Source organism: Hydractinia symbiolongicarpus, chromosome 7 (assembly GCF_029227915.1).
Source record: "Hydractinia symbiolongicarpus strain clone_291-10 chromosome 7, HSymV2.1, whole genome shotgun sequence".
Lineage (NCBI taxonomy): Eukaryota > Metazoa > Cnidaria > Hydrozoa > Anthoathecata > Hydractiniidae > Hydractinia > Hydractinia symbiolongicarpus.
The window spans coordinates 7607765-7622008 of record NC_079881.1 but is presented as its reverse complement, the minus strand read 5'-3'; the positions used below and the strand labels follow the sequence as shown (position 1 = coordinate 7622008).

Sequence of the window (14244 nt, the reverse complement as noted above, 5' to 3'; positions counted from 1 at the left end):
AGGGGAGGGAATATTAAAGATTGGAGAAGAATAGGTGAATATTTTAAAAATATTGTTTTGACTCTTCCAACCATTTTTTGACCCCAGAGCTCTGGGATAAACCTCAAAAGTAGGTTTTGATATCAAAGAGCTCTGGGGACGAGAATGTCTTCCGACCAACCTCGTTCCCAGGGCAATTTTTCTTCTTTGATATCCGAGACGGCCGTCCGAGATTGTCAGAAATAAAAAAATGGGCCTTGGGACGAGGTTGTCTTCCAACATGAATAAAATATACGGCATACATTTGTTTTTCTCGATTGCTTTATAAATGCATGCTAATCTCCTTTCATATGTCTTTATATATGTGTGATTAGGTTTAAATTCAAAGATTAATCCCAACTATAAACATGATCGAGGAAGTTCATCTTGAAAGACAATCTTGTTAATGGTATCTTCAGGCAACCTCGACCCTGGTCTCGTGGGCCATTATTACGGAGCAGTCTACTACCTTTTTGCGGTTGTCAAACTCATCAAAGAGGAAATATTCCCTGGGAACGAGGTTGATCTTCTGTCATTTCGTCATAACGTTCTTGTCAAATTAGTAATTGCTGAAATCATCACCAAGTGACATTTCAGTATTGTATGTTACATATGAGGACAAAAATAATTAGTATACACTTGAACTTTTTTCCTGGTCTGCAAAGTTCAAGCACTCGTAACTCGAATTACTTTTGATCCATAGGTGAATATTTATCATCATAGTCTGTTCTTCTTCAATATGACTTACACGCATTATACTCGCCCGTCATGATCAGAGCTCCGATCGGGGTGAAACATTCTCTGTTGAGAATGAAATACGGATGTGCTATGATATATATTCACCTCTGTATATACACCATCCGAATAAACTATCTGAATTCATCACTAACATATTGCCGCACGTTGTGTAGTGGGTTCGTCTGCGGCTCTCAGTTCTGGGGACCGCGGATTGAATCCCGCTCATTGCCAGGCAGTATGTTGGTGATGAACAAAGTAGTTCTTCTTCAATAGTTTTGATCCCTTGGAAGTTATCGAGAGGAGAACGTTTTCAAACAAGTTAAATTTTCTTCGGTCGCAAACATGTTTTGAAGTAGTGTTACCTTAATTCATAAATTTCTTTTTTGCCCCTAGTAAAAGGCCTAAACATCTGGCGTAGGACTGCGGAGGAGAACAAAACAGTGGAGGAGGTGGTGTAGTAATTGCGAAGTGGCGGTGTAGAGGGAGCGCTGCCAACTTGTATTTATAAGATTTTAGAATTCAGTTCCTACTTTGGCGCATTTCTTAATGTAGTGTTATCAGCCGATTTGGTGCCATCTACTGTCCACTAAGCATCTTGTGGTAAGCACGTAAGAGTAATACTATAAGTACCCGTCCCGATAATTACTTTTAGTTCGACAAACGTCCGTCCGTCTGTCACGCAAAATGGTAGCTTAGCTGTGACGGGCAAACCCTTGGATTTTTCCACGGGCTAACGACTATTACAGTTAAAATAGACGTATAGTAGAAGTAGCCTCGTTTCTATAGTTATTTCGCCATATACAAAAGAAAGACGAGATTATCGGAAAAAAAAAATGAAAACACTTTTTATAAAATGTATAAATTTTCTTGTTTAGAAGTTTACAAGAAGTAGTATTGCTCTAAATCTAAAATATTCCAATCAATCTCGTTCCCAGGGCATTTTGCCTTGTTGATAAAGCTGATAGCGGCGAAAATTGTTGGCCACACCGAAATAACGGCTCAGGGTCCACAAGACCCTGGGGACGAGGATGTATTCCAATGCTATTTTGCAATCCTGCTTGTCTTTAGTTAGTTTTTTAGGATGATTTTTAGGAGGATTGTCAGAAATTTTAGAAACTTTAGCGGCATTTTAAACTTACAGTTTTAAAAATTAGACTTCGCATTTTAAAATTCAACAATTTTTTTCAGAAAGGGATTTTTTCGCGAAATTAAATTTTCGCTAATGTAAGAAAAACCACTAAGAGTGAAAAAAGTAATGCCATACGAATGCTATAAAACTTTTGCGCTGTTTTGCGTATCCACTCTTAATTGCAACAAAGCATTCAAAAATTCACAATTTCAAACTCTTTATTTCAGCGATCCGCAGTATCCAAATTTTTTCAAAAATTTCTAAAAATATAACGCAAGAAATCCTTCATGACACCTCTAAAGGTATTAGATATTCACAGAAGGTTAGCAGTGAAAGGAGGGAGTGCATTCTTTAAAGTGATTATATCAAAAATTCTATTTCTATTATAAGTATGTTCGTCCAAATACAATGTAGATGACTTTGATACGTTGGGGTAAGGGAGACAACAAACTAGTAAGGCTCGTTTACTTCAGTCATAAACAAGAAGTTTTATACTGGTGGGTTTATCACGACAACCTCTCTAAGTAGACTTGACCGCCAAAATCTTAGACCTGAGGTAGGCGAGGCATATTTATCTCGCCTAGACCTGTTTGAGAAATGTTGATCCAATCCTATTATATATTAAAAATAAAATAAATTGAAAATAAATTAAATAAAACGCACAAAAATATCAGCAGCTATAGAATATATTTTTTTGTTTTTAAAGTTCATTCTAGTTAGACATTTAGTTATTTCATCTACATTTACTGTTGAAATTTAAAAATTATTCCTCAGTCTCCTCCAAGGTCTAACTTGCTTTATAAAGACGGGACCAGCCCGGTCTGGTGCATAGCAAGTAAAAGTAATCAACGAGGAAAACGTGTAGATTTTTAACTAAATAGCAACCACGGCATAGCTACGAAACGTTAAGAGTGAAAAAAAAATCTATAAATCAAACTAAAAATACTCGATCAAGAGGTTTATCACGAAAAAAATGGCAGAAAAGTAGGAGGGCGACCATCTTTACAGAGTTCATCGTTTACGACATCGGTCTGTCTGGATACAAATCTTGCAACTGAGAATCCATCAGTTTTATTGAAATGTCTTGCATGCTAGGTAAAACTAAATATTTCTAAAAAGTAAACGAAATACCAAATAATATTGCAGAAAACGAGTTAAAAATAATAATAAAAATTAAATAAAAAAGAAGAAACAGATAAGTTGCAACACAAAAACAAATTTCGTTTAGCGGTCACCGTAAACACAACACCCTTCGGGTTGAAATATTCCGGCTTTACTTGTGTGTTTAATAAGCGGCACGGAAGTGACTATTTTGAAGCAAATTGTTCTAAAGTTATCATACTTTCACTATTCCTAGCTACAAAGAAGGTTTATTCAAGAGTAGGCTTATCGAGTTCATTTTAGGGCGCTGTTGAATTTTTGAGTACTTATCGTTGTAGCATGCAAACAAATTTAAAAATATCTTGCCTTAAACTCTTCTTTTAGTTTTTTCTCGATCCAACTAGTTAAATAATTCAAGCGGACTTGCTTATCTCCAACTTTTGGAGATGCAGTGATAAAGATAACTGGGTTATTTCGAAAGCCATACCTAAAATACAGAAAAAAAAACATATAAGGTCTGATAATAATTTGCAGCAGTTACCGTAAAAGCGCGCTTGAGCGACGCCATAATTTTTCGCCTTTTATTATAAGCGTGACCCACTGTAAATAATTATTTTTTCGTTCGCGTTAAATTAGAAAAGCCACCGTAGTGCTTTGCAATAATTTTGTAAAGGTGGATTTACATTTAAACTGTTTCCACGCTCTCGCATAATTTTGAAACAATACACCAATTTGAGCATGCGCAGTTGTTATTTAAACAGGTTATTGAATCATTCTACAGCTTAAGAACGGTCGCAATAATAATGCAAATACATCCTTATTGCGTGATCATCAGTATGACAAAATTAGACATTTTGTGCCCAGCCCGCACGCGCACGCGAAAATGCAGTTAAGTTACGAAATTGTCACTATAAACAAAAAAGATTCTTACCACAGTCTGTTCGTGGGTGGAGGCGGGATATTCACAGCTAAATTTCCTTTCACACTTTGTATTTCTACTTTTAAAATGATTGGCATTTTACGAAATTTCTCATAGGCTTTCTCGTAAGCTTTTTTTGCGAAATCCGTTTCGGCTACTTTTTTCGCCAACTTTGACTTAGCGAGCCAGCCAACCAAACCTACAACTTTTTTACCAGCACGACTTTCTAAAAAGGCCTTTGTCCTAAAAAATATCGATATTACAGCAATTTATAATATTATTTCGCTAACCAAATGTTACCATGGTAATACGTCGTGTTTGCAGGCCATATTTCGCAGAAAAGTCATTCTAATTTCCAGACACTTCAGCAAAATAATATATTAAAAAAGTTCTGACTTTATTAAATAATATTGACTTTGACCACTCTGTCTGCTTTTATCCACAAATTCGCCAAATCTCCTCAATTTGTTTGATTTTGTTGATCAAAAGGAAACCCTGAACTCAAGGTCATTAATCAAAACTACAAAACACTCACCTAGGATCCGACATGACAGGGTCAGCATCATCTTCTATCTTGCCATCGGTAGTATCGTTAGTATCGAAATAAACATCAGGTATTTCGTCGTGAAAGTTATCGTCTTCGTAATCCAAATCACTGACTGCAGCCTCTTTCTGGCCTTCTTTATCAGTATCTATATCCTCACAACTAGTATCTGCATGTAAATCAGACAGCTTCGTCATTTTTGATAACTGTGAGTCGTTACCAGACTTTTGCTTCACAATACCTGACACAAGACCAACATAGTAATCTACATTTAGTTGAGTTTCTAACGTTAGTGTAAAGTAACCCTTATATGTAATTTGAAGGTCTGTCCACACTCCATACTCATCAAGTACAGGAAGTGAGCCTTTATGAATGATGGGGATATTATGACCACAATTCAAATCTTTTAGTTTGATATCTTTTATAAAAGGGGGAGTGTTAATCTTGCTTAAACGGCTTTGAATTTTTTGGTGCAGCTTATCAGTCCAGTATTTATCATGCCAGAAATCCCAAAACGCACGCCCCAGAAATATATTCAACCATGCCAAATAGGGCTCCATCTTTTTTCCCTTAGCATTACGTTGCATCACCTTCTCACTTTCTGTGATTAATTCGGTAATGTAGTGCGAATAAGAGTTGGAAGGTTTGTTTGATATGCGCTGCTTACGAAGATCTGCGAAGGAGACTTGATGTTTCAATGGCGCTATACACAATTGCATTCTGTAAAACCAATCCTCTTTTTCTCTTCCAGTGTTTCCAAACAAAAAGAACTCCTCCGTTGCATTGCTTGAAGAAAAATTTTCACTTACAAAGTTATCATCCATCATCCCATTAATAATATCATTTAAATCTAACGTAAGCTGCTCAAAACGTAATGTAATTTCTCTCTTTTTCAACGCTTTACCTGGAATGGTCAACAATAATGGATATTTCTTATTCCAGATACGTCTAATTGGTAAATCGTCAGGCGTAAGATGGAGCGAACATTTTTGTAAATCAATACGATATTCATATTTAAAGGTAATAACATGCTCCTCCTCGGTGTCTTGTATGGACATCTGTTTCTTTGGTCGATTTTTCAAGGTTTTCTTTATTTTAGTATTTGGTGCAGTTTCTTCGATTTTCTTTTTAGTTAAAAAAATAAACATGGTGTCCTCATGTACCACAACAAAAACCTCTTTGACCAGTTCTTTTTCATATGTGTTATTATAAACATAGGCGAGATTGATCCATCCCTAAATTATAAATTTAATGTTTAAGTTCTTAGCATTGTAACATAAGAACTTGTACAAAAACATTTTATGCATACACTGGAGGTCGAAAATAATACAATACACAGTACTTTATTTTTAGGAAAAAGCCTGAAGGAGAATCTGCCATTACATTATGCTGTTAGGATTCAATGAATTGTAAGGTGGATTACTAATCAAAAGCAAAACAGATCAGAACGAAACAAGAAAAATACTTAAATTTGTTTCACTATCTGCTTATAATTCTTTTGTTTTTTAGTTTTCTCCATTCCTCTCCACAAGAAAAATTGAAATGATTACAACTTTCATTTTAGATTGGAAGAGGTCGAATCAACCAATCAAATTCCAGAAATTCCATTTGATGGCTCCTATCCATTCCAATTCGTTTTTTAAGAAAAAAACCAACTTAACTGACTTACACAATTTTATATAAAAAATTTTAAACTTTCCTAAGTTAATTCCAGTAGACAAAAAAACAACAACAACCCAGAACCAATCAGAAAGAAAAAAAAACAACCCAGGACCAATCAGAAAGAAAAAAACAACCTTTAGATCCCTTGGTTTCTGCAGTACTTCTGGCTTTGGCAAGTCTTTAATAACATGAGGTTGACTACTTGTTTTGGCATCATCGATTAAAAATCTTTTCAGATCACTACGATACTGATCATACGATTCTGCTGACGGGCAAAGTAACCAAACTGTTAGACAACCCACCAGATAAGTCACTATAGCTCCTGCAACAGCACCAGAAAGAAATATCGGAAAACTATGCATGAAATAACTATACATAAAAAGGGAAGAGACCCAAAGATGGAAAAAAGTCACTGATGAACCACTGTTTGGTCGTAAGTGATACTTTAAATCTTCCTTCACAATATTATCAGTTAAAATATCAATTTCTATATCCGTAAAATCTTCATTCGATGGTGTTGTCGCAGGTTCTGCCACCTTACACATGTCAACAGTCTCGGCACTTTTTGTTGGAGAGGATGGATTAGAATTTGAATGGAGTAGTTCCGAAAATGTCAATTTTGAAGTAATTAAATTGGAATTAATATTTCCCTTGGGTTGGTCTTGTCTAGAAGCTATTTGACTTGAATGCTGTGTTTGTTTAGAGTATGTATTTTTAATTGTTAAAGATGGTTTTTCTTTCTTAAAAAGAGGCAAATGACTTGCCTCTGCAGATAAAGAGGATAACTTTAACGTACTATCATGTATCTGCAACCCGCTAGGAGAAGTCCTTCCAATGTCATGTTCAACAGAAAATTTAGGCGAACTAGATAAAAATAAATTATTCAAACTTTCACTACTGCTAGCTGATTTTATTGTTTCGTTATTTTCAGTAGATGTGTCTAAGGAACAGTTCAATGAAGTCTCGCTACTTGCTAATGGGGTACTCCCACGATTGTAGTAATAGTTTTTAGATTTCGAAATGTAACTATTTAAGCTTCCTTTAAACCATTGTCTTTTTGTTATATTTTCCTTGCCATCCAGAGCATCAAACTTTGATTTAATATCACTCTCCGATACAGTTTTCGAAATGCCTCCAGCAGGTATACTTTCATCGAAGGAATCATTCATAGAGCTATCTAAAGATGGTGTTGGTGTTATTCTAGTAGAAATCCTTTTGATTGAATCTGACACCTGTTCTTTCAGCCATGATTTTTTAGTATCGTCACTTTTTTCATTCTCATTTTTTTTATTTGTTACTGCAACATCGAAAGTGTTGCTTTTAGGCAAACATGATGGCAGCAATCTTCGCTTTGATTCTTCTTCTTTTTTTGTTTGTGTTTCATTTTTTGACAGCTTGTAAAGGTAGTCCAACTCTTCTTCTTCATCTGAGGAGGATTGTAGATCTTTCATTGATACAGACATCTTTCTTTATTGTAATTGCTAAATAAATAATAAAAGTGTCATTAAACAGTGCAAAATGTTGTACAAATGACTGCATGTATGTATACACATAAATGATAAATAAATAAATTCAAATTGCATGAAGCATTCACTCCAGCAAACAATTACGTGATTTAGACAGACTGTAGTAAAAAAAGTTTAGAAGGAGCATTTATGGACAACACTTTAATGCTACATGTTCTTATTAAAAAAAAAACACAATCAAGATTAGAGTATGCTGAATAAATAAATAAATGCTTATTGGAGAAACAATTTAAAACACTTAAGGGTTGCCATATGAGCTAAAACCTATTTCTAAAATGAAACAAGGAAATAGACAGTGAAAAAACCCTAAGTGCTTACACTATGCTTATTAAAGAAAATTATACTTTGCCTTATAAGCTATAGTTCTTATAGGGATGGTTCTTATCTTTAATAAAGCAGTAACAAAAATAAAGGTATAATTACACTAGAAAAGACAGTACATAGTGTGAACTATGTCTTATTGGGAATAGGGAAAAATACGACTATTATTTAAACTAGCCAATAACTAGTCAATATTTTTATTCTTTTTTAACGATTATTTACCAGACAGCCTCTTCTGTTTCTTGGTACCAAAAGGTCCTGCAAAGTGGTTGCTAGTGAAATTTAAAGCTCTCATTCCAGCTATCAAAGTTGTAAAAGCTCAGTAACCAATTAACTGCATAATCACATAAGATATCATTTCCATTCACAGAAAGGATTGATTCACACGTTTATAGTCCTTGACATGACTCGGCTAGGTTTGAGCATACAATCTGCTACACTGAAAGCAGACAATCTATCACTGGGCTACCATTTAGTGTATTGTATCATCAGGAAAACAAATTCTGGATCTTTATATGTATTAATAAAAAAAAAATTGTATGGACAACAAAAAACTCTTTTCAAATATATTAACAATTCCTAAGATTTTCCAATTATAATTTTAAAATTTCCAGGAGTTGTGAATTAAAATTTCCAGGAGTTGTGGCAATCATATACATTAGTGTCACTATAACTTTTTGCTATTACAAAACTAATATAAGGCAATTTAAAATGTATACAAACAGTTTTTAGCTTGTGTTTATATTGTTTTTGAAACAGATGTTCTGGTAGATAGTTCACTACTTTGCTACATCTTCACCGCATATCTAACTAATAAAATTGTTACCTTTATTGATTTATTCGGTATAAGAATATTTCTTAACTCCAAACTACATTATAAGAAAAGAAATGTTTTTCTTTATAAAATCTTTGAAGTTTAAACATCTGTTTCCAGCATAAATAATGAAATGGTATTTTCACCAGTTCTCTGTGCCATAGAAAAAAAAAGTTAGCAAGAAATGGAAATGATAAAATGTGTTTACTGTGCCCAAATAGAAGTATAAAGTACTGAAGTGTTTTCACTTTTTCTTTTCAGTTAAATAAAAAGTAAATAAACAAAGAAAAATCAACAACAATGCAATTTAAATTTCTTAAATTTTTTTAATTAGAACTGAATAAAAGTGAAAGTAACAAATTAAAACAAGAATCCTGTTATTTATTTTTTTATTTACTTAAACTGGCAGAAGCAAAAAGTGGTGTGTGTATGTCTCATCAAAATACCAAATTCAATGATTTTTTAACAGCTTCAACACTATACTCCACCTTTACGTAATTCTGGAAATCACCTTTTTTATCTCTTATAATAGCCGTATTCCGTCTGTCTGTTTGAGCGCGAGAAAAAAGTCGTGTTACGGAAACACGAAATGTGATATATAAAGGACGTGCGACCCCGTGGATTTTTCTACGGCTATCGGCTATCTATAAAATATTATGAAGACTGTGTCTGTCTCTTTGTTTGTAACAGGCAACATAGGCTAAAGAAATTTCTCAAAAAAATTTGCTAACATCAGCAAAATTTTTAAACCTTTAATCCTTTTGATCGTTCGTCAAAAGTGCCATATATACATTTTATTGACTATCGTTCCAAGCTGGGCACATTACAGGCAATGGCCGAACAAATTTCGCAAAAATGTTTTTAGCATATGCACTGCTGACATCATCAAAATACATAAAACTTCCTGTTTTTTCTATTGTCCTTCTGCCTAAGTGTATATTTTAAAGGGCCTTGTATTGCATGACAAAATTGACTGTATTATAAGGTTATAGCAAGTCAAAATTTGTCACCTTTACTGTTTATTAAAATTCTTGATTTTTATTATACCGTTTTCAGTAAGTTATTTGTTAAATGAATGAAGTATTGCATAAAACAAGACATGGCATATATGACACCTGTAATACTAATACTTTTCTAGCCTTTTATTTTCATATCAGCTATAAATTTATTCTTGCTATCAGCGTACCTAAAAAAATAGAGGAATTAAAGAGGAGATTTGGTCACATTTTCAACATTTTAGAGGACAAAAGAGGACTATCAATAGAGGTTTTTCAAAAAAGAGGACTTGAGAGGATTTTAGAAGAGGTAAGCCACCCGGAAAAACAAACAACAGGTTTTTTCTTATTCTTTTTTGGTAACAAAAGTTGCCTTTAAATAAAAATATTTATTATCTTTTGTCTCTCTGCTCTTTTTTTATCTGATGTTAATACTGTGTAATGGGCTAGCACATTGAAGCAAATAACGTAAAAGAAGATGTAATAGAGGCAATGCCTCTATTACATCTTCTTTTACGTTAAATTTCATGTTCCTTGATGACCGTAAAAAGTAGGACAATGATGAGCTGAACTTTGTTTAAGTGTTTTAATACTTTATTGGGATAAATTTTTGCAGGGATTAAATTAAGTCCCTGTGAAAATCTGGAAAGTAGGCAACCACGATTTAAATTTAAAATGGCTAGTCAAGTAGATTTTTTGGGAGTCAAAAAATCAGTGTAATAAAGCAGTCTTTGTAACTACTTATCGGACAATTGTAATAAACAGTGATATATACATCTTTTATTATCTCAACGTCTGTGCAATGAACATATATCCATAAACTTCAATGAAATTCTAAGCGAAAAATGTGCATATTTTGTAAATAATGCAAGGGAGATACTTTTAAAAGTTTCTAATTATTTTAAGGTGTAACAGTTTCTTCGTGAAATGTGATATTTTATGCTTATGCTTTTCATGCCTAATTTTATAGCTTTTTTAAATGTTGTTTTATAATATCAAGTTTTTATCAGGGATATGGTTTAAATCAAAGCAACCTTTTATGCTTCATAAAAAATCATTTTTTAAAAAAGAAATGTTTAAGAGAAAAGAAAGCAAAAACAGCATATATACTGTTTAATACCGTTTTCTTCACAATTTAAATTACCCACAAGTGGTATGAAACTGTTTTAAATGATCCAGTTAAAGCTTGATGTAAATATTGTTTATTGGCTCAGAGTTTTGGTGGTTATAAACTTTATGCTTTGCTATACAGCTATGCTTTTGATAAACAATGTAGCATGAATTTCACAGATAAATATTAAAAATAGGCTTTTTAGTTCATCAAAAATGAAGAAAAAAGTATTGTAAAAAATGCTATTTAGACATGTGACTCATATTCCATAAAACATATGTCAGTTTCAAAGGCCAATTATTCATGCACATAATGCCCTACATGTATATATTAACCTTGTTGTTTATACCCTTTAAGGATCCATAATCAACATTTATTTAGGTTCCTTTCTGAAGCCTACTCACAACAAAAATGAAGAAAAAAGTCAAAATTGTAAAAAATGCCATTCAGACATGTGACTCATATTCCAAAAAATAAATGTCAGTTTCAAAGGCCAATTATTCATGCACATAATGCCCTACATGTATATCTTAACCTTGTTGTTTATACCCTTTAAGGATCCATACTTAACATTTATTTAGGTTCCTTTCTGAAGCCTACTCACAACAGAAACGTCAATACATGGTAATTGCAAAACATATAGCTTTAAGATTCTTGAAGTACAAATACACCTCTACCTTATCACCAGTCTCCTATATACCTTTTATTGCTTGTTTGATCGTTAGGGAGTATATGTGGTACAATAATAAAAATAATGGATTATTATATTATATCAGTCAGGGAATACCACTAAACACAGGATCCCACCATCACCCCCTCCATTCTTCCCAAGTGTCCCAGCGAATTGGAATCTTTAATTCTACGGATACATAGCCTGCTTCTTAGCTCATCTGAACTCTTTCTGTCTCTCAGACTGGTGTTACACATCCACCTAACCATTCTCATATCATTCCTTTCTAAATGGTCAAGATCTTCCTGCTTCACTGCCCATGTCTCACTACCATACAACATAACACTGCTTACACAGGCCTCAGACAAACTACCTTTTAACTCAATTGACAAGACTCTGCTAGTCAACAAAGGAAGTAACTCTCTGAACTTTTCCAAGCAGAACCTATCCTGCAAGAAGTTCTTAACTATCTCTAACGAGCAACTGTTGTACATCATTGAAGCTGGAAATAATTCATTCTCTATAATCTCACCCCTGCAACGCTTGCATACAAACTGAATGTCAACCTTCCACCTAAAACACTTTTCACCCACAACATCATGATTAGTCTTCTTTATTTGCTCTGTTATCTTGAATACCTCATTGCACTGGTCTTCCCTTCTTAACACATCTGCAAATCTGTTTCTCTCTGCTTCTGATTTTGCCTTATACACTGCTGTACGAGCGCGACGCTTAGCTTCCAAGTAAATATTTTTACTACTACCTGACTTCCACTCTTTCCAAAGTTTCCTCTTTTCCATTATACACTGGTCAACCTCATTATTCCACCACCAGGTCTGTTTATGCCTGGCTGGTCCTTTCGTCCACCCATGGGTATCATCAGAAGCTTCTAGAAGACAATTCTTCAAAGTAGTCCAAGTACTTTCAACATTGTCACTATTACTGACGATTGTGGGCTAAATGCTAAAGTTTTGCACTAAATTGTCTTGCTACAATCTCTTCTTTTAGCTTCCAGACTTTACGACGGGGCCTGTACTTTCCCTTGGCTTCTTTAACACTCTTCAAGATAATATCACAAACCAGCAACCTATACTGGGAAACACACTCTTCCCCCAATATGACTTTCACATCCTTCACCACTTTCTTGTCTGACTTTCTAACTAGGAAGTAATCTATCTGTGTCTTACAGCCACCTGACTCATATGTTATCAGCCTACCCTGTCTCTTACTGAATGATGTGTTGCAAACCATTATGTCTGTTGCCATTCCAAACTCAAGCAATCTCATTGCTTATTCACAGATCTGAGTCTGGGCATGTCCGCTGCTAATAAAGTAGTCTTTACACAACAACAAAAATTGAGAATAAAATTTGCAACCACAAAAGAAGGAAGCATAAGATTTTGTTTAAAGTTTTAGTGAAGTCACAAATTCATTTTTCCTAAAATGTGTTTAAAAGTCAAATTATCAGGCTTAAAAAAACATCAAAGTTTATGGCGCCGTAGTTTAGTGGTTATAACTGTCGCCCTTTGTGCAGGAGACCGGGGGTTCAATTCCCTTGGTGGAGATTCAATATGGGTGAGTGAACGTTACCATAGCCCGGAGTTAACCCAAGCCATGTGAGAGAAATTGGGGAGATGGCACAGTGTGGGCCATTGTATGTTGCAGGGAGTTGTCTGGTAAATAGCACGGATTGGGTCTGTGTAGCTCAAAATAAGCATTAAATACTCTAAAAAAACTCTCCATATAAACCATAGTCCCTCCTGGAAATAATAGACAATAATAGACATCCCTCAAAATAAATATGCACATCTATAGGTAGGTAGAAATCCCAATCACCCACAAACATCCAATATGACATTTCTCTTAGTATACTATGAACGTTGCCCCTTATCGATTTTAGGATATTTTTATTCAAAGCATTAAAAAGGTTGAGTATGAAAAGGATAAATTGTACCTTCTCAAAAACTAAGAAAAACAAAAGCAAAGCAAGAAAGTGAAATCTTGTCGCTCGTTCTTGTTTGTTTTGTACTGGTCGGTTACCGGTTGCATATCCTAGGATAACAAAAACACGGTCCCTTGGACATAGTTGCACTCTGGAGCCCTCGGCCTTGTATGGGCCGTTGGATGTTGCCGGGAGTTGTCTAGTAGAGCGCGGGCCCTAATTGGGTCTGCGTAGCTCAAAAAGAGCATTAAATACTCTAGGACTCTCCATCTAAGCCATGGCCCTCGATATTTGTGAGGCTAGCCATGTAAAATTTGCACATCTACCTACCTACCTACCTACCTAGATCTAGCATTTACTTGTTATGTACTACTCTGGAGTCGCCCTTTTTAAGAAAGCACTGAGTGCATCAAGGTTATTGCGAGCTCTTGCACGTAAAGGAGAAACCATCATCTTTTGCGCATTTTAATTTGTTATTGCATCGTAAGCATCTGCAAAATTTTGATATTAAATCAAATCTAGCCCACTATGGCGGTTTAACTTTAGGCCCACCCTCGTCCCTAGTTTTTTTTGTCTTTTTGATCTCTCATATCTAAAAGGCAATAAACCCTAATGACGAGGATAACTTTGAGCCAGTTTTGCCCAATATTTCTTACGTTTTCTATTTTTCTATTAGACGATAAACGTTCTAAAATTGTAAAAAAATTATTTACTATAACAGAATCAGCACGTGTCTGTTGCAGGGTGACCACTA

General features: G+C 34.5%; 1 protein-coding gene and 1 long non-coding RNA gene across 3 annotated transcripts; one reads left to right on the top strand and one right to left on the bottom strand.

Annotated features, from left to right (window-relative positions):
- Positions 1 to 2555: 2555 nt before the first annotated feature.
- On the bottom strand, positions 2556 to 14097 carry LOC130648809 (testis-expressed protein 2-like). 2 transcript variants are annotated; one of them, XM_057454910.1, is made up of 6 exons: positions 13503 to 14097; positions 6246 to 7592; positions 4441 to 5684; positions 3918 to 4148; positions 3353 to 3473; positions 2556 to 2996 (listed from the first exon to the last, which is right to left on the bottom strand). In XM_057454910.1, exons 2-6 carry the CDS (start codon positions 7572 to 7574, stop codon positions 2904 to 2906), a joined length of 3018 nt encoding a protein of 1005 aa, XP_057310893.1. In that variant the 5' UTR covers positions 7575 to 7592; positions 13503 to 14097; the 3' UTR covers positions 2556 to 2903. The 2 variants fall into 2 exon arrangements, with proteins under 2 accessions (XP_057310893.1, XP_057310892.1); XM_057454909.1 differs by lacking the exon at positions 13503 to 14097 and having other exon boundaries at positions 6246 to 7838.
- Positions 5695 to 7233, top strand: LOC130648810 (uncharacterized). The gene is made up of 2 exons (XR_008982965.1): positions 5695 to 5858; positions 6014 to 7233. It is a non-coding gene; the product is annotated as an uncharacterized LOC130648810 (long non-coding RNA).
- Positions 14098 to 14244: the final 147 nt, after the last annotated feature.